General features: G+C 46.1%; 1 protein-coding gene across 2 annotated transcripts in view; it reads right to left on the bottom strand.

Moving 5' to 3' along the window:
* LOC104254649 (uncharacterized) overlaps nucleotides 1–24,106 on the bottom strand; it is a 65,451-nt gene extending 41,345 nt beyond the window's left edge. For both annotated transcript variants that reach the window (XM_059835192.1, XM_059835197.1), the window contains exons 1-2: nucleotides 23,639–24,106; nucleotides 153–228 (exon numbers count right to left, since the gene is read on the bottom strand). In XM_059835192.1, coding sequence (XP_059691175.1) covers nucleotides 153–228; nucleotides 23,639–23,743 — 181 coding nt within the window. In that variant the 5' untranslated portion in view covers nucleotides 23,744–24,106. The remainder of the gene's footprint in view (nucleotides 1–152; nucleotides 229–23,638) is intronic.
* Nucleotides 24,107–24,494: the final 388 nt, after the last annotated feature.

Raw genomic sequence — 24,494 nt, 5'->3', positions numbered from 1 at the left:
TGTGAGGTCCCAAAGACTTCAAGGTGACTGACTTAATGCATCGGGTTGTGGTACATTGGGGACAGAGAAGGAGGCACTTCCAAGAGCACAAGTGAAAAGCAAAATGAACTTCAGCTGTAGCGTCCCAGGATCCTCCTATCTCGTCCCTTTACCTCTGTCGATCTGAGCAAGTTCCTGGTTCTCTCCCTCAGAGTCATCGCTGTCCTCATCACTTGGGGGGTAGGAGATCTAGGGGGCAAGGAGAAAGAAAAGGCTTCATCGTGAACACTGAACGTTGCCCTGCTGCTGCCCAAGCCACTTCCCCCACCCTCCCCCTCTCATATCCTGCAGGCGTCCACCCCAACTAACCACACACACCCGCCCGTACCCCCTCCCCGTATACACATCCTCACCTCCCAACCTCAAACTCCCATTGTATCCTCTTACTTGCAGAAACACAAAACACACAGCCTACTGCTATTTCAACCTTACTGCACCACCAACTCTTTCCCAAGCACAACGAACATACCCTGCCCTTAGCTTCCCAGACATGCAGCTTATAACCATCATGGCCTACCACATCCACATCACGTGGACAACTGAATCTCCAAAACCCACCGCTGAAATAAAGACACATCCTGTCAACAGCACTATCATCTTGCAAGGCACCCACAAATGGAAGTGGCATGTTAACTTTAGCTGTCCTATGTACGTACCCACACTTCCCCCTTGAAGGCACACACACACAAGTCAAAGAACAGACTCATCTTGCTTTCTTACAGGACAACTCTGAAGAATGTAATAGAAATAAAAGAAACAGGATTTCACAGAAATGCAAACAATAACATTATGTTATCCCCACCAGCCTAGAGTCTTACAGTACCACTGAACACCCTTAAATGCTCCAAGAGTCACGACAATTCACATATTTTGTCTATCAAGAATTTTCAAGAACATTTGCTCTGGGTCGGCCAATGGACTTGACCAATCTACGTGCTGTATACCTAAATACCCACTTACTCAAAGCATGCTCTAACACTGAACAAACTTGGTAGTTGCCTCTTGAGAAGGGGTGAGAGATCTGAAACCAAGCTTTTGTAGGTCAGATAGATCCCACTGTTCCTGAGTTTCTTAGTTAGAGGAAACCCTACCTACCTTGTTCCTAAAGTGACTTTTATTATGCTGCATAGCACATACCTGGAAGTTATTAGATCAAACCTCTGAGCTATGCAGCTCAGTATGTGTCTCTGGAAATGTCCAAAACCAAATGAGTCAAAGGAAAATGCAATACTTCAAAACAAACCTTTAGAAGAGACAGTTCTGGAATAACATGATCACTGCAAGATGAGTTTTATTATTCCTTACACCTTTTTATCCAGAATAACAACAAGCATTCCCATCATTCTTAGCTGAGTCTCACAAGTTACTTGCCCACAACAGTATCCAGTGGCACTAGGTTTCAAAAGGTTACATGTTGTGTTTCCATTTTAAAAGCGTCTGATGTGCTGTGCTTGACTTTTGTAGAAGGTGAGGCAGCACGCAACCATTCAACTGCTACGGGCCTATTTTGCCTCCACCACTGTTCCTAGGGAAACATCCTTGGAGTGTTTCAACCTCCCAGAGACCCAAAAGATCAACTACACTTAACTAGGTGCCTATGAAAGACACATACAGCTGATGTAGAGAAATAACAGGAATATTGGAGAAATTCTGACTTTGACAGCTATTAAGTCAACCCACCTATTTTGTGACCATCCTCCAGGATTGTTTGGGGATTTTTTTCCCCAAAAAGCCTGTTGCCACCTTTTTTCTCCTCCTTCGCAAAAGCTACCTTTTCCCCTTCTATATTTACATTGCTGTTAAAGAAATCAGAAAATATTTTCCTTCCTTGCTAGTCTTTAAACTACTTTCCAACTGGGAATGGGGAAAGTGGCACAGATTTATCCCCATTTCTGATACCCTTGAAGTAAACGCAGGGGGTTGTTTTTCCACCGCAACTACAATTTTCTTGTATGTATTCACACATGAGTCATTTAATAAAGGCAGCTGGCACTGAGGAACACTGCCAAACTAACAGACTTCTAGTTGTCCCCAGAACAGGTATAATACCTCGTTTGTGCCATGGTAGTTCACAGAGGGGACAGCTGACACTGAGGTGCCATTGTGCTAGCTGCTGTACAGACATGACAGTGGTCCTGTCTTCTTTACAAAAGCTAAGTTTTTAGCTTTTTCCAATTCTAACTAACTCAAGAGGTATTGACCTTAGTTTGTGGCTCATTCCCACATAAAAACCCTTCATTTGGACATGGCAGGGTTTTCAGTGAGGTTTAATGGCTCTGTGTGGGAAATCTATCAGCTCCGGTTTTTGTACTGTGTAAATGTCAATACATGGCATGGTGCTTCTTCCAAAAAAGAGGCAACGACATCTAGCACATGCAGGTCAAAGAGCTACTGCACAATGTCACTGGCTTGAGATGATTAAAATAGGAGTTGGATTTGAGTCAATGATTGATGTTTTGAAGGTCTTTGTGTCTACTGGTCCTGGGCTTCCAGAATATTCACTCCTCCCCGTAAAAGTACAATTTTGCTAGCCTCTTGTCTCATATGGATAACTCGCCTCTGCTAAGTCCTCCCCAGTCCCACAGGCAGCCCAAGACACTTCTCTAGAGGCTTTGTTCAGAGCACCTGCGAGAGAAGAAAAACCTCTTTTAAACAAGAAGATACTGAGTCTGTGGATTTAGTCCCATAGTATATCCCAAAGAAATTAAAGTGGTAGGACAATAGGGAAGGCTTCATGGAAAAAAGGGGTTCCCACAGTCTTGCTAATCATCCTCCTGATGCTAGCCATGGAAAAGTAAGCACTCACTCTACTAGAATCAACTACGATTTTTATGAGCAACATATCAAGTGCTTTTCAGAAACAAGGCAATTAGACATACCTATTGAGCCATTCTTCCTGACACCCATCTTTTCTTTTGGAAGAAGAACATACCAGTAGCACATTTCTCCCAACATTCAGACTTGGTTTCTCCCATTACTCCCACTGGTTTATTATACCCTTGTTTTAGACAGAAAATTTCCCACAGAAATTGGAATAATTTCATAATATATATCACAGGCTAGCCATAAAAAAGCCTTAAAATCCAGCAATTGTGCATTTTATGCATGAATGAAGTAAACAGATTATAAGACTCAGAAGTCACATTGCCTCTGATGTCCCATGACCTGCACTGTCTTTCAGAAGTCCTCTCATCTCTGATTTTGTGTGGGTTACATATATGCAAATAGCCTCCTGCTTGGTCTTCACATCTTTCAATCAGAGACATCATCATTTTCCCTCCATTTGTCATTTAGCAAGGTCTTCTATTTCAGTATTGCTACATTCTCTTTTTATTAGTAAATCCTCCCACAAATTTTATCCTGGTTGTGGGAACTGAAGTCTCCCAAGCTGCTATGTATGAGACCATAGCTCCCATGTTCCCTAACAGAGAACTATCATTCATAGCAGACTAACCATTAATCTTGCAGAGTTCCAATTTTACACATGAAACTCCATGCCATAATACACCACACAGGCAAAGATTAATGGAAGTTCGAAAAAAGGACTGTCTGTTTGTATGGATAACATGAATTTCCAGAAACTATATAGAGAATCAAAGACTAATGCTCTGACTAGTTGGAGATAAACGCTCTCTCCCTTGACTCTTCCGAGGCTTTAACAGTAACACTGTCCTCTCTTCAAAAGCATTCCACTAAACACAGCAATACTGTGTTCAGGCCTCCAGCCTCCCTTGCACAGTCCCTGTCTTACATTAGCCACAGATTTACTTTTGTCCAAGGCAGCACAGTCTTGTTTGCCTCACAAACTCAGAACTGTGGCACTGCGATAACAGAAAACTCAATCTCCATGTCAAAGATCACACTAGATCATGGCTTCGTTCACAGCATACGAATCACAGAACTGTTTAGACTGGAAGAGACCTCTTGGTATCATCTAGTCAAAGCCCCTGCTCAAGCTGAGTCAACCAGAACAGGTTGCCCAGGACTGTGCCCAGTACATTCTGTACCTTAACGTGCAAAATTAAAGAGAAGAAAATCTCCAATTCACATAGATGTGTGAATGTTTACAAGCCATGGCACAAAACAAGCCAGAAAACAAAGGACGGATGCCCATCCAACCTCCAGTCTTTCTTCAGGAAATGCATCAGATCTGAAGTTCAAAGACAGCAGCCTCCTGTTGATGAGGATCTCAGTCTTACCCCTGGGACCTTCAGCTCTGACACCAGACATGCCTTTTGTCAGGCTAAGGACTCGCACCGTACCAGATGGAAACATGGACAAACTTCCCCATGCGCTTGATTTTGCATCACTCTCCAGTAAGGAAAGATGGGTTTGTGCAGAATAATCAGATGGTATTTAAGGAGAACTGAGTGCAAAGCTTTAACTTTGAGGGAGATGTAGCATGAAAGACAAACTAGCAGATATAAGAAAAAGCTAGAGACAGAAAAACTTTTTGTCTTTCTCTTCATACTGCTGTTTGTCAACTGAATAATGATAACTAGCTGCAGCCAGAATTGCCCAGGTCCTAAAAGGTCCAGTCACCCTTAGAGTCTAAAGCCCTGAAATACATCAGACAATTAAAAAAACCCACTCTGTTAAAGCAAAGTTCCTCTTGGTCTTTGCTTATAGAAGAGAAATAAACCTGCTATCATATGATCAAAAGTAATTACATTAAGAATCATCTGGAAGCTTACAAAAGAGAAGGGAATCTCACTTCTAAGGCAGAACAAATCTCTCCCAAAAGACCTCACTTAATGGCTGTATTGTCCTAAAAAATTAAAACACCAACAGGGTGGCTTCATGCAGTGGAGGGTGTGTGTGTGAGGAGCAAATAAGACAAAGATACAACTCACCACAGGCAACCCCTCATTCCCAGCTTGAATCAAGAACGCACACAGGCTGGAGGGCATAATTCCCAATCTTCCTCCAGGAGGGAGGGAGTGAGCTTACCTCCAGGGAGGTGGCTTCCCTGGCAGAGGCCAATGCTGCCTGTACTGCCACATACAAGACTGTGACACAGGCTCATTCATTTGAGCCCTGGCACTCCAGTAAAGCCCTTTCCATGTGCCCTGGAAAGAGACTTTGCTGAGTTGGTCTCACTCACTGGTTCCTGGCACAAAAGCAGAAAGGGATGATGAGCTCACCAATGACTACTGATATCTCTGCTATGGGGAACCAATTTCCATTTCTTCAGAGTGAAGAAATGAAACAAGTACTCGCTTACCTTCTCCCTGCCACACTGCCTACAGAGCAGCTACTAGAGACATGGGCATCCTACAGCACAGGGCTCTGCTGCTGGCTTTTATCCTTCCCAACTGCTTGGCTTTAGTAAAAACATTTTACTATATTTCCCCACTGTTATTTTTCCAGGTCAACAATTGCTCCAGTTGCCATGGGACACTGCCTGATGTTGAATGAGGGAGGTGCCATCCTCCCAATTATAAGAAACTCTTAGAGAGTGGGAAAACAAGAGAGATTTTAAGACACTGAAAGGCAGTTTTGAGCCATGGAACAACATGAGGAAGAAGGAAGGAGTGAGTCAAACAGACCTTCAAATTAACATCTAACTCCTCTTTTAGAGATATTCAGCATTACAGGGACAATTTATGCTAGTAAAACAGGCCATAATGCTTGTTCTCTCCTCAAGAAAAGCAGCAGAGTTAGAGATTAGAGGAAAGGTTCCGTTTGGTCTTCAAACATCCACAAGTGAGATATGCCTGCCCAGGCAAGATCTGGGTTTTACAGCTGGGGACCTTCAACAGGCTAAACTTCCAGCCAGAACAGTCCCAGTTTGGAAAAGCTTTCTAAAGTCTATTTTCCATTGCTATTATTATTTTCCTTTTTAATTTTTGTAACAGCTCTGCCTCCAAACTCCTTTCCCCATTTCCTTGCAAATGGCTACAATTCAAACCCAGAGTTCATAAACCTTGAACATTGTCCTGCTTGACAGAGCAGCTGTCTGGCTGACTCAGTGAAAGCAGTGCTGGGCCAGGGGGACACAGCACTCCTCAAGGCCCTTGTTTTTCAGGCATGCCCCATGCCAAAGACAGCAAAATTCCTATTTTTTGTAGGAATGCTGCACATTTAGTCAGACACATCATCTTCTGCATGGGTCTAGAGTCTAGTTAACCATCGATGGTTTCACAGATTTGAGGGAGGTAGAGAGTCACTCTAGGTAGTTGAGCCCACCATGTTTTAAGAATACAGATGTCATTTTTGTTGAATGCTTACCTTACACAGACACAGGCAAACATGGTGACTGGCAACTCTAAGGGTGCAAGTGGTGGGAGTCATTAACCAAAGAACATGGAAACTGAGCTTCTGTTCTGAGGAATAATGACTGAACTTGATTTCCAGAAGCGTAGGCTTAAGTTGGGTTACCTAGATCTTAACAGAGGAAAACACTAAGCTTGCACTGAACAGCAAGGACATGAGTGGTGGGCGGGTGCGGGGATGCACATGTGTGGTGCTCTTACTGTTTTAAATCCTCTCCCTCATCCTTCTGTAACTCCACAAACAAATTAATACGTGTGTTCCAAACATACTGTTTGCACGGCAAGATTACGTTTATCTACTCTCTACAGCTCCTGGAAAGAAATTACCACCGTGGCCAAACCTCACTAGAACTACAGAGATGACAGGGCACTGCCCTAGGCTTGGGGATCCTCATTTGCAGGTGGAGTGAATCAGAGGAATCTATACAGAGAGAAGTGCAGTGGGGCTGGGTTCAGCACTGGCAAGGGGCACAGAGACTGGTCAAAATACGGTTCATTCCAAACCCACAGAGCACAGGTGGACTCTCTGCACATTCTCATCTGCCCCACATCAGTTCTCTTGCAGCAGTCAGAGTCTGCATCAAACCTCCTTTTCTAAATCTTCCCTTGCTCTACCCAGGCCTAAGCTGAGATGCTTTCGCAGGGGAAGGCTAAAGATAAAAACACCAGGGGCTTTCGCAAAATAAAAAAAACAGCAAATCCCGATACCTCACCATTGCTCCAGAGTAGTATGGTGTACAGCACCAATGAGCTTATGGTGCATGAACACATGGACTCCATAGTCACCACAAACAGCAGACATCTGATGTTTTCTGATCACAGGGAACTGAATGCAGCTGATACCTCCATTGAGCTCCATTGTTTTACATCAGCTAGGGATCAGGTCTTATACACAGGTATCACATGAGCCACAGCAATAGCCATTCCCATTGACTCCTGTCCACCATGGGTCTGTTCTCAAAAGCTCTGGGCAAATATTGTTATAAGAGCAAACCAAGATAATCCTTTTAAATTCCACTCAAGATAAACCTCCAAAAGATGGTACTTGCAAAGAGACTAGAACAGACTCAGTTTTACCCAGCAAAGACCAATGGTATAGGCACCCACATAATATGCACACGCTCCTCCCACCAGCCAAACCTGTGTGACAGAGGACACAAAGAATGCTACCAACTAAAAAATAAGACTTTAAAAAACCTCTCAGGCAGAAAACACCCAGACTCTGATCCTTAGCACCCAAAATACTCCAGGTCTTAGAGAACTCTCCATTCAGTTTATTGATCCTCAAAGCCACTATGAAAACCAGAATCTCTTTTTATAAACATAGCTGCAGTCGTGTTTGGGGCTATGATTTAACAGGTCACGATGTTAGAAATTACAGATGGAACGAAGTCATTACAGCCCTCACTCAGCAGGTGGATGGAGTCTGGTAACAAAGGTGTTACCACTGAAATAGAGCCTTTAATCCTCCAATTTCCTCCTTGCTTTCCCAGACCACTATGTTTTACGAAATAAGACTGCTTCTGCAGTATGGGAGCCAGGGGAATGCTGCAGCTCTGTGCTGTGATACGTATCATCCTTTCTGGTAGCAAGAATTTTTACAAAATTCTCAAATTATCCTTATGTCATTAGCTTAAGAGGCTAATAGCTCTTTTATAGCTCTTACTATAGTGACAGAAACCATACACTCCAACTCCAGCTTCTACCTGCAAGTAAAGCTTCCAGATGTGCCACTCCCCAGTAAGTCTTCAGCAAATCTCCTACTCTCCTCCCACCACTCAGTTTCTGCTCAGTACAAATACCCAGCACAGCCTGGCCTCAGCTGGCAGTCACCTGCATGTGATGGAGCCACACAGTAAGTTTCTCACCAGCTCTATTACTCTACTCATGGCTTTGCTGATGTGATAGAGAGAGTTACAGCTAATTCATACCTAAGTTTCAAGGATTCTCCTGGAAGACTAACATTCACCTGTTAACTTTCTCATCCTATGCAGGGAGATAGCATTTTACATACATAGTTCAGAAGTGAATTAGCAAAGAAAACAGTGGTAAAGTGTTGGGAAACACCCATCGAAAAGAAGCAGCAACCTACAAAATGGTTGTGCTGCAAAGAGATCCCTTTGCAAAGGAGGTCGACTCCTCTGACAGCTCACAGCATGGAGCCTTGGCATTCCCCTGGCTCACATCCTGCGGCAGCAGTGTTATTCAGCAGTATCAGCACCACAAAGCACAGCAGTCCAGAAAGTCGAGAAGGAGCCTGAAGGGTTAAAAGACCTTCATTACAAGGGGGCTCACCCACCCTGCATTAAGATAGTGACCTCCCTCCATCTGTAATTTACAGCCCATTTGCTGCTGAACCTCAGCTCCAAACACAGTCAGATTAAAAGCAGCACTATTTATCACAGGCTGACAATCCTCTCAGACATAAGGGGAAGACAGTACAAGGGACACCTAGAACTGGAGGGACACCTATAGGATAGCTAATCTTATCTGTAATGCACGTACTAGGAGAGGGGAGGATGGGAGATGGCTGCTCACATCAGTGCCAACCATTCCTACTTAGGCCACAGGGATTTAAATAACACTCCTCCCAGCTCACACCCCATCCCCACTGGCCTACCTCAGTTACTACATTGCTGTGATGAGAAGAGGTCCCTTTGCACAGGCCAGCTTCTCTGACAGTTTACAGCAACTCCCCAGCATTGCATGGGTCCCTTCTACCAGGGAAGTGCTGCTGGCGTAAACAACACATCTGGTAACAATTTTTCCATTCCCTCCTCAAAAGACCCAGAGAGGGCAACTGCCATTGCCCTGAGATACTTCATTAGCTGAGGAGAAGCTGCCTGTGTTGGGAGACCTCACTCGACACTCACCTCTGCTCAGCCATAAAGAACTACACTAGCCACATTTGCAAACACAAGGAACAATGCCTTACAGTCAGGCTGGAAAATGCATTTGGAGCACATAAGACATTTCAGGCTTCTCTTTTAAAAATCCCACATTAACCCTTCTGTGTGCAAGCAGATGTGAGCTGTTTCACCTCTGGATTTACACCAAACTTCTTGTGTTTTATCATGGAGCAAGCCAGTAATAGAGGATAATCCTTCAAGACCAGATCTTTGATCCATCTGGTCACACATCTTAAGAGTATGAGTTAGGACCATGTAAAAACTTGCAATGGCTCTCACTGCACCAGATCCTTTCCTGGTAGGCATTGTGTGACTCCAAGTGGTAGCTAGCTGGGAGAATCTGGCCAAAGGGGTGGTCTTCTCACCCCACACATAGGGGGATGAGCTAGAGATGAGTGGCACAAAGACAGAATTTGAATGTTTACTGTCTCCTCCCATATATGAGCCAGAAAGAATAAAATTTAATTAGTAAGAGGCAGGTTCTAAACAAACAGCAGGTGATCCTTCAGCAACATGTCATTAAAGTGTGAAACTTTTTGCCACAGGATGTTCTGAATGCAAAGACCCTACGTACTTGCAGCTTAAAGAAAGATGCATAAAGGATGAAGTAACAGCCTTCTACCCCTGAAAGAGAAGAAGATGGTGCACACCTCACAGAAGAACACCCTTAAGAAGCACCAGGTTGTTGTTGTAGGTCCAGAAACAAAGAGGGAAATGTTCGTGCAGGAGGCGTACAGCGAAGACCTCATAGATTACGACGCCTATACAGAACTAGCTGACGGGAGTATGAGTGAAGTAACTATTACAGGATCAGATGGTAGCAGTAGAATAGTCCTTGTCAACAGAAAAACAGGTAGCCAGTATGACATCCAAGATGCTATTGATAAAGGTCTGGTTGAGAGGAAGTTTTTTGACCAGTACCAGTCTAGCAATTTAAGTCTGACACAGTTTGCAGACATGATTTCCTGCCGTAACGGCACTGATGAGGTGTTTCGGCATGAGTCGGTGACTCGGTCTCCCACAGTGCTGAGTGTCTGGAGTTCTTCCTCGCTGATCAGGAGCAGTTCTTTCTCAGAGACCCCAGAAGAGTGCAGTCCCATTGCATCCGTATTTGACACAGAAAACTTGCAGAAAATCTCCATTTCAGAAGCTATACAACAGGGCATCGTGGATAGCATCACTGGGCAATGGTTACTTGAAGCCCAGGCATGGACAGGGGGCATAATATGCCCTACCACAGGCCAGAGGCTTTTGTTTCAGGAAGCCACCAGTCAAGGCATCATTGATCAGGATATGGCCACACGGCTCAAACCAGCCCAGAAGGCCTTTATAGGGTTCAAAGGCATAACGGGCAGAGGCAAGAGGATGTCAGCAGCTGAAGTGGTAAATGAAAAATGGCCTCATGGACCTAGAAGTGCATGGAAGAATAAGTACTGAAGAAGCCATTAGGAATGGATTGATTGATGGTCGCACTGCCCAGAAGTTGCAAGACACTAACAGCTATCCCAAAATTCTGACCTGTCCCAAGACCAAACTGAAAAATCCTATGAAGATGCAATGAATCGGCCAATGGTGGAAGACATCGCTGGGCTTAAACTCTTGCAAGCAACCTCTGTTTCATCTAAAGGCATATCCAATCGCTACAATGTCTCCTCAGCACCCAGTTCACGCTCTGGCTCACATTCAGGCTCATACAGTTGGTCTAGGAGGGGAAGTTTTGATGCGTCAGCAAACTGTTCATGTTCTTACTCATACTGAATCCAAACAGGATTCATGACACAGACTCCACCTGGCTGAACACAGTGACTTAAGGGATAGGGGACAATGACAGCAAGTTCCTGCCTGGTGCAGCAGGCACATCTCCTCTGTGACTACCCCCCCTTCCCAGGTGCCCTTGCATAATAGGTTATGACGCTCTGCAAGTGGAACTGAACAATAGTGAGAACGATGGTTCATCTGGCTTGGAGGTGTTGCTGAGGTTAAGTCGGCCTACGCCTTGCATCAAAACTGCTTCCATAAAGAGAAAAAAAGATGGGTTACTGTCATAGGAGACTCCCTGCTGAAGGGAACAGAAGGCCCAATATACAGACCAGATCCACTTCTTAGGGAAGTCTGCTGCCTCCCTGGGCCCAGGTTAAAGATGTGAACAGAAAGCTTCCTACCCCGGTATGGCCCTCAGATTATTATCCATTACTGATTTTTCAGGTAGGCAGCGATGAAGTTGCAACAAGAAGTCTGAGGGCAATCAAGAGAGACTTCAGGGCCTTGGGATTACTGGTTAAGGGATCAGTAGCACAAGTAGGGTTCTCCTCTATCCTTCCAGTTGCAGGGAATGATGAGGGAAGAAACAGGAAAAGCCAGCAGATCAATACCTGGCTCCAAGCCTGGTGTCATGGGCAGAACTTTTGGTGTTTTGATCATGGGTTGGTTTATATGACACCAGGCCTGCTGGCAACAGATGGGATACACCTGTCTCAAAGGGTTAAAAGGATCTTTGCACAGGAGTTAGCAGGGCTCACTGAAAGAGCTTTAAACTAGATTTGAAGGGGGAAAGGGATAAAATCAGGCTCAGTAAGAGATAAGCCTGGGGGCAGCACACCAATGCTGCGGTGTTCTAGCGAGGTCCTTCGGTCTGCCATCTCAGTGGAAGAACGGGATGGAAACCGGTGTGAGAGCAAAGACGCAAGGGTTAATGATGTGTTAGAAACCATAGAAGCACCTGAGAATGGTCACATGCTAATTAGGGCTTCTCCCCCAAAAAAGGTGGCAGGATCAATAGCCTAACTGAAGTGCACCTACACCAATGCACCAGCATGGGCAACAAACAGGAGGAGCTGGAAGCCGTTGTGTGGTCAGAAAACTATGATACAGTTGCCATCACAGGAACATGGTGGGATGACTCGCACAACTGGAGTGCTGCAACGGATGGCTACAAACTCTTCAGAAGGGATAGGCAAGGAAGGAGAGGTGGTGGGGTAGCCCTATATGTTAGGGAGTGTTTTGGTTGTCTAGAGCTTAATGATGATGACGACAGGGTTGAGTGTTTATGGGTAAGAATCAGGAGGAGGGCCAGCAAGGCAGATATCATGGTGGGAGTGTGTTATAGACCACCAAACTAGGATGAAGAGGCAGATAAAATATTCTAAAAGAAGCTGGGAGAAGTCTCACAAACACTAGCCCTTGTTCTTGTGGGGGACTTCAACTTACCAGATGTCTGCTGGAAATACAATACAGCAGAGAGGAAATAGTCTAGGAGGTTCCTGGAGTGTGTGGAAGATAACTTCCTGACACAGCTGGTGGGTGAGCCAGCTATAGGGAAGGCACCCTGCTGGACCTGTTTGTGAACAGATAAAGACTTGTGGGTGATGCGACGGTTGGAGGCTATCTTGGGCATAGCGATCACAAAATGATAGTTTTCCATTCTCGGAGAAGTAAGGAAAGGGGTCAGCAGCACTACTACCTTGGACTACTGGAGGGCAGACTTTGGCCTGTTTAGGAGACTGGTTGATAGAGTCCCTTGGGAGGCAGTCCTGAAGTGCAAAGGAGTCCAGGAAGGCTGGACATTCTTCAAGAAGTAAATCTTAAAGGTGCAGGAGCAGGCAGTCCCCACGTGCTGAAAGACGAGCCAGCGAGGAAGAAGGCTGGCCTGGGTGAACAGAGAGCTTTGGCTGGAACTCAGGAAAAAAGGAGAGTTTATGACCTTTGGAAGAAGGGGCAGGCAACTTGGGAGGACTACAAGGATATCATGAGGTTTTGCAGGAAGAAAATTAGAAGGGCCAAAGCCCAGCTAGAACTGATCTGGCTACTGCCATAAAAGGCAATAAAAAATGTTTCTATAAATACATTAACAACAAAAGGAGGACTAAGGAGAATCTCCATCCGTTATTGGATGCAGGGGGAAACATAGTGACAAAGGACGAGGAAAAGGCTGGGGTACTAATGCCTTCTTTGCCTCAGTCTTTAATAGTAAGACCAGTTGTTCTCTGAGTACCCAGCCCCCTGAGCTGGAAGACAGGGACAGGGAGGAGAATGAAGCCTCCATAATCCAAGGGGAAGTGGTTAGTGACCTGCTACACCACTTCAACACACACAAGTCTATGGGACCGGATGGGATCCACCCAAGGGTGCTGAGGGAGCTGGTGGAAGTGCTCACCAAGCCACTTTCCATCATCTACCAGCAGTCCTGGCTAACCTGTGAGGTCCCAGTGAGCTGGAAGGTAGCAAATGGGACAGCCATTTACAAGAAGGGCCAGAAGGAGGATCCAGGGAACGAAAGACCTGTCAGTCTGACCTCGGTGCCAGAGAACGCTATGGAGTAGATCATCTTGAGTGCCATCAGACAGCACATGCAGGACAAGCAGGTGATCAGGCCCAGTCAGCACGAGTTTATGAAAGGCAGGTCCTGTTTGACTAACCTGATGTCCTCCTATGCCAAGGTGACCCACTTAGTGGATGAGAGAAAGGCTATGGATATAGTCTACCTAGACTTTAGTAAAGCCTTTGACACTGTTTCCCACAGCATTCTCCTGGAGAAACTGGCTGCTCATGGCTTGGACAGGTGCTTTCTTCTCAGGGTAAAAAAAACTGGCTGGATGGCCAGGCACAAAGAGTTGTGGTGAACAGAGTTAAATCCAATTAGCAGCTGGTCACACGTGGTGTTACCCAGGCCTCAGTATTGGGGACAGTTCTGTTTAATATCTTTATCAATAATCTGGATGAGGGGATCAAGTGCATCCTCGTAATTCTGCAGAGAACACCAAGTTGGGCGGGTGTGTTGATCTGCTTGAGGGAAGGAAGGCTCTACAGAGGGATCTGGACAAGCTGGGTCAATGGGCCCAGGCCAACTGTATGAGGTTTATCAAGGCCAAGTGCCTGGTCCTGGACTTGAGTCACAACAACCCCATGCAACACTACAGGCTTGGGGACAAGTGGATGGAAAGCTGCCCCGCAGAAAAGGACCCGAGGGTGTTGGTTAACAGCCAGCTGAATATGAGCCAGCAGTGTGTCCAGAAGACCAAGAAGGCCAGTGGCATCCTGACTTCTATCAAACAGTGTGGCCAGGAGGAGTAGGGAGGTGATCATGCCCCTGTACTCGGCGCTGGTAAGGCCATACCTTGAATACTGTGTTCAGTTTTGGGCCCCTCACTACAAGAAGGACATTGAGATGCTGGAGTATGTCCAGAGAAGGGCAACGAAGCTGGTGAGCGGTGTGGAGCACAAGTCTTGTGAGAGGCAGCTGAGGGAACTGGGGTTGTTTAGTCTGCAGAAGAGGAGGCTGAGGGGAGACCTTATCGCTCTCTACAACTACCTGAAAGGAGGTTGTAGCAAGGTGGGTGTCAGTCTCTTCTCCCAAGTGACAAGTGATAGGACAAGAGGAAATGGCCTCAAGTTGCACCAGGGGAGGGTTTAGATTGGATATTAGGAAAAACTTCTTCACCAAAAGGGTTGTCAAGCATTGAAACCGGCTGCCCAGGGAAACAGTTGAGTCACCATCCCTGGAGGTATTTAAAAGACATGTAGATGTGGCACATAGGAACATGATTTAGTGGTGGACTTCGCAGTGCTAGGTTAACAGTTGTACTCTATGATCTCAAAGGTCTTCTCCAACCTAAACAATTCTATGATTCTATAGATTTGGTGGGGGGAAGTGGATAGGTTTAGGTAAAAGAAGTCCACTTAGCTGCTAATGCACAGACAGCAGTTCTGTTTCAAGAAGTCCCCGAGACCAAGGTATGTGCTGTTCCTACAGTCTTCCCTAGGTGCCCACCTCTGGCACCTGCAGGAGATAGGATACCAGGGGAAACAGACTGTAGGTCTAACACAGGATGGGTGCTCTTAAGCCCCATTCACGGAAGCACGCCACACAGCACATGCATTTACTTGCAATGTTACAACACAAGGGAACACAGAAGAAAACCCAACGGTGTTCTTTCAGATCCAACTCACCTCACTCACCACAGGTGGGACACTGTGTTCAGTAGCTAAGCATCACATACTAAATTAGCATCCCCACATACCATTTCAGGTGAAAGACAGGGGAAAAAGTTGCATTACCCTGCAGCCCTCTGCAAAATACCACTGAGGGGTTTCCCAAGAATGACTTGTTCTGTCCAAGCCAGAATAAAGGGTTTTCTATGAACAAAAATATATACATGGAAGCTGCTGATTTTTTAAGCCTCTAAATTATGTCACTTCATATGCTCCACAACGAATACCACTGTTCTCTCCTGTTAATTAGACTTTGGCCAAAGAACTTTTATTTCTTCAGTATAACCAACTCCTAGGAATAAAGAAAATAAAAGAAACCCACACACAAAAACAGTCTGGTTGCAACTGTCTGGAACAACCACTTGGCTTTCTGTGTAATATCTGGGTGACAGGATATGGAAGGATTATTTTATGTTTTCCCAGCTTACATCCAGACACTCTCAGCAAACTGGAGGATCTAGCTGCCTGTCTGGCACATCTCCTCAAGATGGGAAATTCCCCATTCAACCAAAAGAAATTTTCTTCTCATCTTATGCCCATATAGAGCCTGGCAGATTGTGGCCTCTGATGCCAAGTAGTAAGGACATTAGTTAAATAGAAAATAGCCTGCATCATGGAAACAATGTGACACCATTAGGAAGGAGTAAGATGAGACAGATTTCTGAACAAAATGAGTTTGAGGGGATAGGATCTTTATGCCATCAGCAACATTAATTCTGTGATGTCCTTAATCAGTGGCTCAAAACCAGGTTTATAGCTGAGTCAAATCAATTAATCCGCTACCCAAGGCCAATCTATAGTTTGTTCCCTAGAAATGCCAGAAACCAAGGTCCATCTACTCCCATTGTGGACATTAATGAATATTGAGGTACTTGGGAGTACTTCATCCAGACATGTCCTGTCCTCTTACAAATCTAGATTCAGATAAGGACCATCCACCTTGCAGTCATGCAACAAACCTCAGGTCAACCCATCCCTGAAATGGGAGACATGACTAAAAAACCTCCTCAGGCCACCTAGGCTCAGGCACTGGTTTCCACTTTTCCTCCAAAGGTGTTTTCAGTCCTGAACTCTTATGTCTTCTCATATGAGCTGATGCTGGAACAAGGGTTGGGAGATGATCCCAGGCAAAGCTGTAAAGGGCTTTTTTCAGGTGTTTGCTGGGTACAATGATCAACCAACCCAGTCATGCCAGTCCCACATGATGGCAGCTCATTTGAGGAAGGCAATCCATAGCCTCACAGGCTACCAAGCCTGAGGGACACCTCTCTAGGTTTCACCACATCTCCTTGCTGACAACACGCATTTAGAAGGTGCAAGCCAGTGGGGCACAGGCATTGATCTCCACTCCCAGCACCACAGCTCAAGCCTTGGCAAGCTGAAGGGGCTCTGCAGCAGGACTTTATTTCTACAGTGAGCCTGGATGGTGTGCTGGCTGCCTGTCTAAGAGTGCTGGGGGAGGAGAGGGCTGGAAACAAAGACTGGTCCACATCAGCTGCTTGCAAAGCTGACAGTCACTTACAGAACCTTCTTTGGGCTTTTAGCCCCTGCCACCCCCAAATGTCATTCTGTCATGCTAACCCAGAACAAGTAGGAAGACCCACAATTTGGATTATTGCATATGCAGCTATGTTGCAGCTTTGGTGCAAATCTTCCAGGCAAGATACTTTCTTACATCCAGGTCCACTGGGAAGTTTCCGTAAGTGTCCACAGTATTTCACCCTCCATGAAGCTATCAAGACTGGACTAGAGAGGCAACCATGTGAGCTCTTCACATGATGTACCCACACAAGGGTACTCTGTTGTAGCATTCCCACGCTACTAGAGCTGTCTCAAAGAGAGAACGGTAGAAGTTCACCTGGCCAAGCGCTTGGTGTGCTGCAGTAATTACAGAGCAGGAAGAGAGACTACTCACCATGTAAGATCCACTCCCTCTGCCTCAGCCAGCTCCCGAGATACCCCTGCCTCCAAATGCCTGTCCTACAACTGAACAATTCAGTCCAATGTATATACTGAGGTACACATGGGGGTCAGGTCAAGGTCCAAACAGACCAGCCCATGGCAGGGAAGACGTTTTAATGGGTCTGAAAAGCAAGAAGAACATAGCAAGAGGGGAGAAATGCCCAGAGGCACCCTGAGCTGTCCACCCCCAAGTAGTGACCAAGCTGGTCCAGAAGAAACCAGACTTCTTTGAACTGTGCTTCACCTGTGTGCTGTGTCCCCACAGCCTGGGCAGGCCTGTGCCCAGATTGGCATGTAGACAGCTCTGCATAGGTCACATTGGGCCATATGTCCTTTACATCAACTTTTAGACCTGAGTCACAGCAGAGTTCATACTGCACAGGGAATGCTTTCTGTTCAGATAAAGGTTACAACTAATTGGCTTTTCTCTAAATCCTTGCCTGGGCGTTCATGCTGAGCAGTTGTGGGTGGTGGTGGTGCTGGTACCTATTCAAAAACAGCTTAGCTGGCTGACTCTGCTGGTCAACAGTGGCAAGAGGACAAACGGGCTCTGCCGACAGCCACGTACAGCAGTTACTGCTGCAGAAAACAGCCCTGAGTGCACACATACCTGTGATGATGGCTGCTAGGAACAGTTGGGTCACCCGGCAACCCGAATCCCACTGAACAGGAAAACAGGGGCTACAGATAAATGCATGGGGGTAGGAGCGGTTGGCACTGCCTACACTGCAGGTAGGAGTGTATTTCCCACTGAAAAGGGAATACCACCTTTGGTTCCCATACTGAGGCATCCCAACAACACTTCTGTGACCCCAGGCACACTCCAGGAACAGCCAGAGAAGCTGGCCAGACCGGCCCACCACAGCAGAGTGTGCCCTGCCACCCACAACTCCACAGAGATGTCCTCAGCGGATGCAAGCCTTGCTTTTTACTTTAAAAAAGGTGAACCCACAGTTTTACAGGAGCCATAATTAAAATAAATGATGACCTGGGTCTGCTTTCTATTTTCACTTCAAATATAAGCTATTTTCCTGCTCAGGAAAACTTTTAGCATCCCAAACAGTGCAACATAAATTCAGGAGCTGTAAGACAGTGCGTGACAGCAAGAAATGAAGTAGAACTGCACTGTCCAGCAAAGCAAAATGGATTACTCTGTTTTCACTGAAATGCAAAAGTTGAACACATTATTTCATTTTCAGAATTCAATTTTTCAATCAAATAAAAATAAAGAATTGGGAAATACAAGGAACAGTAATGAGATTTCTTCATGACACTGGGGGGTGGATTATTTGTTTTTTTGATCTAGCCCATATTTTCATATCAGTAATAAACAAGGACAGCTGAGAGGATGTCTCACTGAACTATCCCAATGTCAATGAACTTCCCATTATGCTGTATTTGCAATATCTGCAATTTGTCCCACTCTCTGGCATTAAGTCATTACAGAAGATTATTGGTGCTGGATGTCTGTGTAGGGAAGATGACAACCCTTGAAGATTCAGACCTTAGAAGCCAAGTAGAAAGAATTGCAAACCTATTATTTTATAATACCTCAGGTAGATGTCTCAAAAACTTAAGGTTTCTGAGTGGCTGGGATTGCCTGTTCTATTCTTTGCCTTGGCTAAGTACCTATCACAGCATTTCTAACCCACTAACATAATTTTAGTCCAAATTATCACAAACCTAACTTTAGGCATATTCATAGGTACTCCAATAGCCAAAATTGTACTTGCACACTTACATTCATGCAAGTGCTTGACCCTCTACCGAGTGAGATTAAGACAAACCATGAGTACCTAATGTTACCAGGTGTTAATAGAAGGAAAAGCAAAGCTTCAATGTAAAACAGTCCTCCAGCCCTAGAAGAAAGAACCTGTTTGGTGGGATGTGCCGAAAAACCCATGAAGGAGAGAAAACCTTCATACACAACAGGAGACAGACAAAGCTAAGTTTTCACTGTGCCAAGCTATCTTCAGCCAGCCTGAAGACCAGTTGCTGGCTGAGCACATGACAAGCAGCCAACCCAAAGAAAGAAGGAAATTAATCTGTCCTCATTCATACAAAGCATGAGCCCTTACACAGATCTTTGAAAGCACACCCACTGTGCATTAATAATAATGATGCTACTTCACTCTTTTTTGGTCTGAGGAGAAAAAGTTTAAATAACACACTCCTGGCTCTGCAGAATAACCAGCTACCAGTCAGACAGTGAGTGAGAAGTCACTGCCTGCAAGCCTGAGGTTCACTTTGCACAGCCAACTGAACCCCCCTCATACAGGAAGGATCGGGATAATTTCCAGTCACTCCTCAGGGCTGGCCAGCCAGACCAGAGTCTCATAGCTGACTCCAGATGCAGATGCCAGCAGAAAATAACTGACAAGACTTGCTGGTCCCCAGAGCTGTGCATGCACACGTACAAGCTGCAAGGGTAAGTGAAGAGAGCTGACACAGTGGCTTTTTTAGTGCCTAGTCCACAGTTCCCTTGTAAGCAAGCGTTAAGGCTAAAATTACATAGCAGAGAAATGCAGTTCTCTATCACCAGAACAGACTCACACATTACTTCATTTCATTGATCAACATTAAGGAAATTACAAACATGTCTCTGCTCAGGACATATGCCCTGTACATAAGTAATGCATTTGGAATAAGCCACGTACATAAGTAATTTAACAACTTTTGTGGATTAGAACATCAATTGCATTGCCTCCAAAGTTGGTTGTGTCGACAGCAAAGTTGGAATGGAATTGCCACCCTTAAAGTGCTCAGTTCTCTTCAGCTACATGTTCCAGCCAGTAAATTATTTAACACACCACAATCCAACTGTTTTATTCTGATAACACCTAGGGCCACTAATTAAGGGCTTAGTTTGACTGGCAATGCACAGACTTGTTCCAAACAGATGCTCCCTGCCCCAAGGAGCTTGCTTGCAAGGAAAGCTTAGAAAATAGACACCTACACTTTAGCCACTACACAAATATGCAAAGGCACAAGAGTTGAAGAGGGATTTGGAAGAAATGCATTTGTGTGAGAAACCCCTACCCCAAGTAACAGAGGTGAACAAGATGTTTCATTGAGTCAGTTAGAGAGTACTTCTAAGGGCTCAATATCAGTACTCCATCACATAAACCCACATGCAACCCCAGGATATGCATTTTAAAAGCTCCTTGAAGAATTTGACTTATAATTCAGGAAGGGCTTCTCAACTACGAAAGAAAAAAACTGTACTAGACTCTAATATTGGACAACCAATGAAAAGTTCAGGACTTGAGTTACAGGCCTCTCTCACTTCCCTTACTTGAAGCATTTCACTACAGTATGGGACAACCCCCTGTCCTCACTCTTCTTTCCTGTCCCAGAAAGTCTGCTCTGGAACAGACCCAATTGCCCACTGTTATCAAAGATAAATCCTGACCTGTAAAGTCAGATCTGCTTTTGGCTTTCTATTCTAACAGCCAGCCAAACACTGGAGGTCTCTGAATCTGGCCTAATCTCTTGCAAATAACACCAGACCACTGAAGCAAGAGGTGGAACAGGCTGAGGCACAAGGCTCCAATTCACAATCCTTTCTTGGATTTAGCTGCAGCAGCTGAAGGACTCTAAGCCACTGGGCTGGACTATGAACTGCAACAGCTCAGGAGTAGACATGCTGCCACTGAGCTGCCCCTGCTACAGGGGCACGAGTGTCCAGTGGGGAGACAGCAAGGTCAGCAGGACCATGGCTAAGGGTTCAAATTTGAACCCTAACTACCACGCTTCACAGCCCAGCCACCCTTACCAGAAACTGGTGGCAGCACACACTAACCAAACGGCAGGTGAAGTGTCAGTCAGTCAATCCCTCCCTTCTCATCATGGTGACTTGTGGTGAAAGGGCAATAAAGGGACAGTAACTTCCTCAGCAACACCAGCACAAAGCAGCAGACCTCTTTAGTCAAAGCCCCCTGAGCAGCCTTAGTTGTCAACTGCCTAAAGACCAACTTTAGTAGGAAAAAAACCAAAAAGTCCATTACATCAACACCCAAAGCTTGCATATTTCCTAGTTTCACTCACAGGAGGCAATGACAGCCTCTCAGCTTCTCCCAGTGGGGGAAGACTAGGAAGACCTATCACAGCCACGCTAAACCAATTCAGGACACATGGTAACAAAATGAGATCTTTACAGTGGGCAGAAATTTCATCCTGAAAAGATTCCCAAATCTTGGATGCCAATCCAAGGTTGGTCAAATCTCCCAAGCTTAGAAAAATGAGTTGACAATTTACTCAAGGACAGTCTCCTGGGACTTTGCCTAATGGCAGTACTGTTGCAAGCTAGAAACACAACAGCAGCTTGCTTTCCCTTGAATTTGGGAACTTCCAAAGGTCATAAAGTGCAAAAGCAAGTGGGTAATGAAGGAGAAGAGCAGCTATGCACATTGTTTTTAAAGCTCAGAAAACTCTTGGTTTGGTTGGTGGATGCAGATCAATTCTTATTCTATCTGAAGTAGTTGCTTATTCTCCACTTACACTACTACAGACATGATTTTATGCTCACACCTAACTAACTTTTCACTAGGTTTCAATGACAACAGACCAGACCTTCCAGATAATGCATGTACCACATATGCCAGAATATGCATAGACCTGCACAGGCACAGACCAATGTGAGGAAGTTGAGAAGGCAGAAATCTGATCTGTGCCTGGCAACCCCACATCATCTGAGGGCAGTAGAGGGAGACAGTACAGGACATTTGGCCTCATCACAGGGTACATGCACAGTGCAGCCATGGGAAACTCACACACCGCTTTGACACCTATTTCCATGTCCACACCTGCAAGGACATCTGGCCTCACAGCTAAGGCACAGCACTGCACGCTCTACTAAGCGATTAGTATGCTGGTACAAGGCTCAACCAAGACCAGGCAGCTGCACATGGTCCCCAAAGGCCTACAAAACATATATAAACCCACAGTTTGAAAGTCTGGCTTTCTGCCCATACACATGTATACCAGTCATTGTACCACTCCCCACAGCAGGCTGCAACACTACCTCCGATGGTCTATGCATTAGCCTTGCAAGAAACAGTGCAAGCCTACGTCTCTCTTCTCTATTGAGCCTGCAGAAATGCAGACCACCTGTTTGCAGCATGAAACCTTGGCACTAATATGAACAAAATGGCTGCAGATACCCACTCCTGAGGGTTTTCCTGCATGCCACCAAGCATCCTGAAGGCTGTATATACCTCTGAGAGCTCCTTCCAAAGATTCTCACGGCTTCACAACCTGAGGCTCCAAGAGACAAACAATAAAGCTAAAGGAGGTAATCACAGCCACAAGGCCCAGAAACACAAGGTTCAAAAGAAATCCCCCACTGCCTCTGCAGAGATACTCTGCACTGAATCTATCCACCACAACCTAAAGCACTGCCCTTATTTTATTTCCAAAAATAAAATCTAATCCTGCCTGCCCCAAGAACCACAGAATATGCAATCCCCACAGGAAGTAGTACACAGACACAGTAAACTTTGAGGAAATATCAGCACTGTTTCTAACAAAGTTGCCATCAGCATGTCCAGTGACTGTGCAGAAGTGCAGCCACACGGCAACCCGCCTCTGTGCAACACATACAAAAGACTCTGCTAGAGTCTGGTATACAGATCCCCAGCCCCCAACTCGGGCAATGAGGGCTGCTACTTTTCTCAGATCTCTTCTTTGATTTGGGGCCAGGCGCTACACTTCCCGCAGTACTGATGCCAATCCAGAGTAACTCTGCTGATTTCAGGGGGTATCCCTTGGTTCACAACACTTTTGCCAAATCAGGATCTGGTAATTTTTTGTAAGTAACCATCATGACTTCATTTTTATCCCATTGCATATGGCTTAAAAATTCCTCCTTGTATTTTGCAGGAAGCGCTTAGATATCCCTTATCCTGAGTATGTGATCCTCATTTTTCTTTTGAGCATTAAGAAAGGATATAAGCAGAGTTCAGAAAGCCATGGGTCAATGCAGTGAGCCCAACTGCAAACTTCAGCCCAGATTCCAGCCTTCAGGACCAGAAGGAAGAGAAATGCAAATGACAAGCTGAAAGGCATTTTAGGCAAATCGTGTTTGTACAGTACCTAGCACAGGGGGCTTCTAGCCTGGGGAAGGCTGGAAGACTATAGATTACACACATACAAAGGTAACTAGACAGGCACATGCCTATGTAGCTAAATGTGAACCCAGTTAAATACTTCTGAAGAACAGACAGATACATCTCCCTTTATCCACTTCTCTATATTATCTATGGAATTGTGCAGGGTAACTCTGAGAGCAAAGGAACAGGACTTCAGCAACAGGCATACAGCCTAGGCCAGTTCCTACTGAGCACACTGGCTGGCAGGAAACTGGCCCAGCATAATAAACACCGCAAGTTACTAGTTTCTCAAGGCCCCGTTATTAGTTACCTGAAGGGTGCAAAAAACAACCGAGACAAAACCGGCTGTTCTTACCTTTAGCTGGAAAGGCTGAATTTCATTCAAACTCTGGTTCCTGAGCTTTTTGGTGAGGACCTTCAGCATGGTACAAATCCGAGGTGCCAAAAAAGGGTTAAGCATACACACACGCACGCATCTACATCTGCCGAGTCGCTGATGCTACGCTTGGAGGAGCTCCGTAGAGCTTGCATCCAGCACCCCCAGGTACACGGCGGGGCTGGGGGGGGAAAGGCTCCGGACAGCCCGCTTTCAAGCTGCACCCCTCTCTCCTCCGCCACCGCTCTCTGTCCTACAGCCCTCCGCGGGGGGAGGGAATCCCTTCCTAAAGTCTAAAGAAAAAAAAATAAATACCAAACTTCCTTTGCTTTCCACCCCCTCCCCGGTTACGCTTCAGAAAGGAGGGAGGTACCAGCTGGCAGCGTGCTGCAAGGGACAAGAGACATTCGGCGCAGAGTGTTTATTGAGGGACGGCAGAGCTCCCTAGCCGAGGCCCCAGGCTCCGCTCATGGCAGCGCTGCCGCCTGCTCCCGTCAGCCCCGACGCCGGCGGCCCCAGGCGGGCATCGCGCCCCGCTGCCGTCGGGCGCCGCCGCCCCGGGCTCCCGCACCGCCACGACCGCCCCGCGCCCCTGCCCGCGACGGGAAACTTGTAACGAACGGCGCGGCAGCCGCGGCGCCCATTGGCCGGACGGGGCGGGACGGGGCGGGGCCTCCGCTTAAAGGGGCCCCGCCGGCGTGACCGCTGGTGCCTGCACCTCCGGCCCGGAGGGGGCCCGAGGTGCTGGAGCAGGCCCGCCGCGGTGCCACCAGCGGCCCGTCCCAGGCGGCGTTCCCTGGGTCCCCGACCTGGGCGGGCTCTGCTCAGGTTGTAG

Source organism: Gavia stellata, chromosome 2, assembly GCF_030936135.1.
Source record: "Gavia stellata isolate bGavSte3 chromosome 2, bGavSte3.hap2, whole genome shotgun sequence".
Lineage (NCBI taxonomy): Eukaryota > Metazoa > Chordata > Aves > Gaviiformes > Gaviidae > Gavia > Gavia stellata.
The sequence above is the reverse complement of the archived record's forward strand: the minus strand, read 5'-3'. Positions and strand labels throughout refer to the sequence as shown.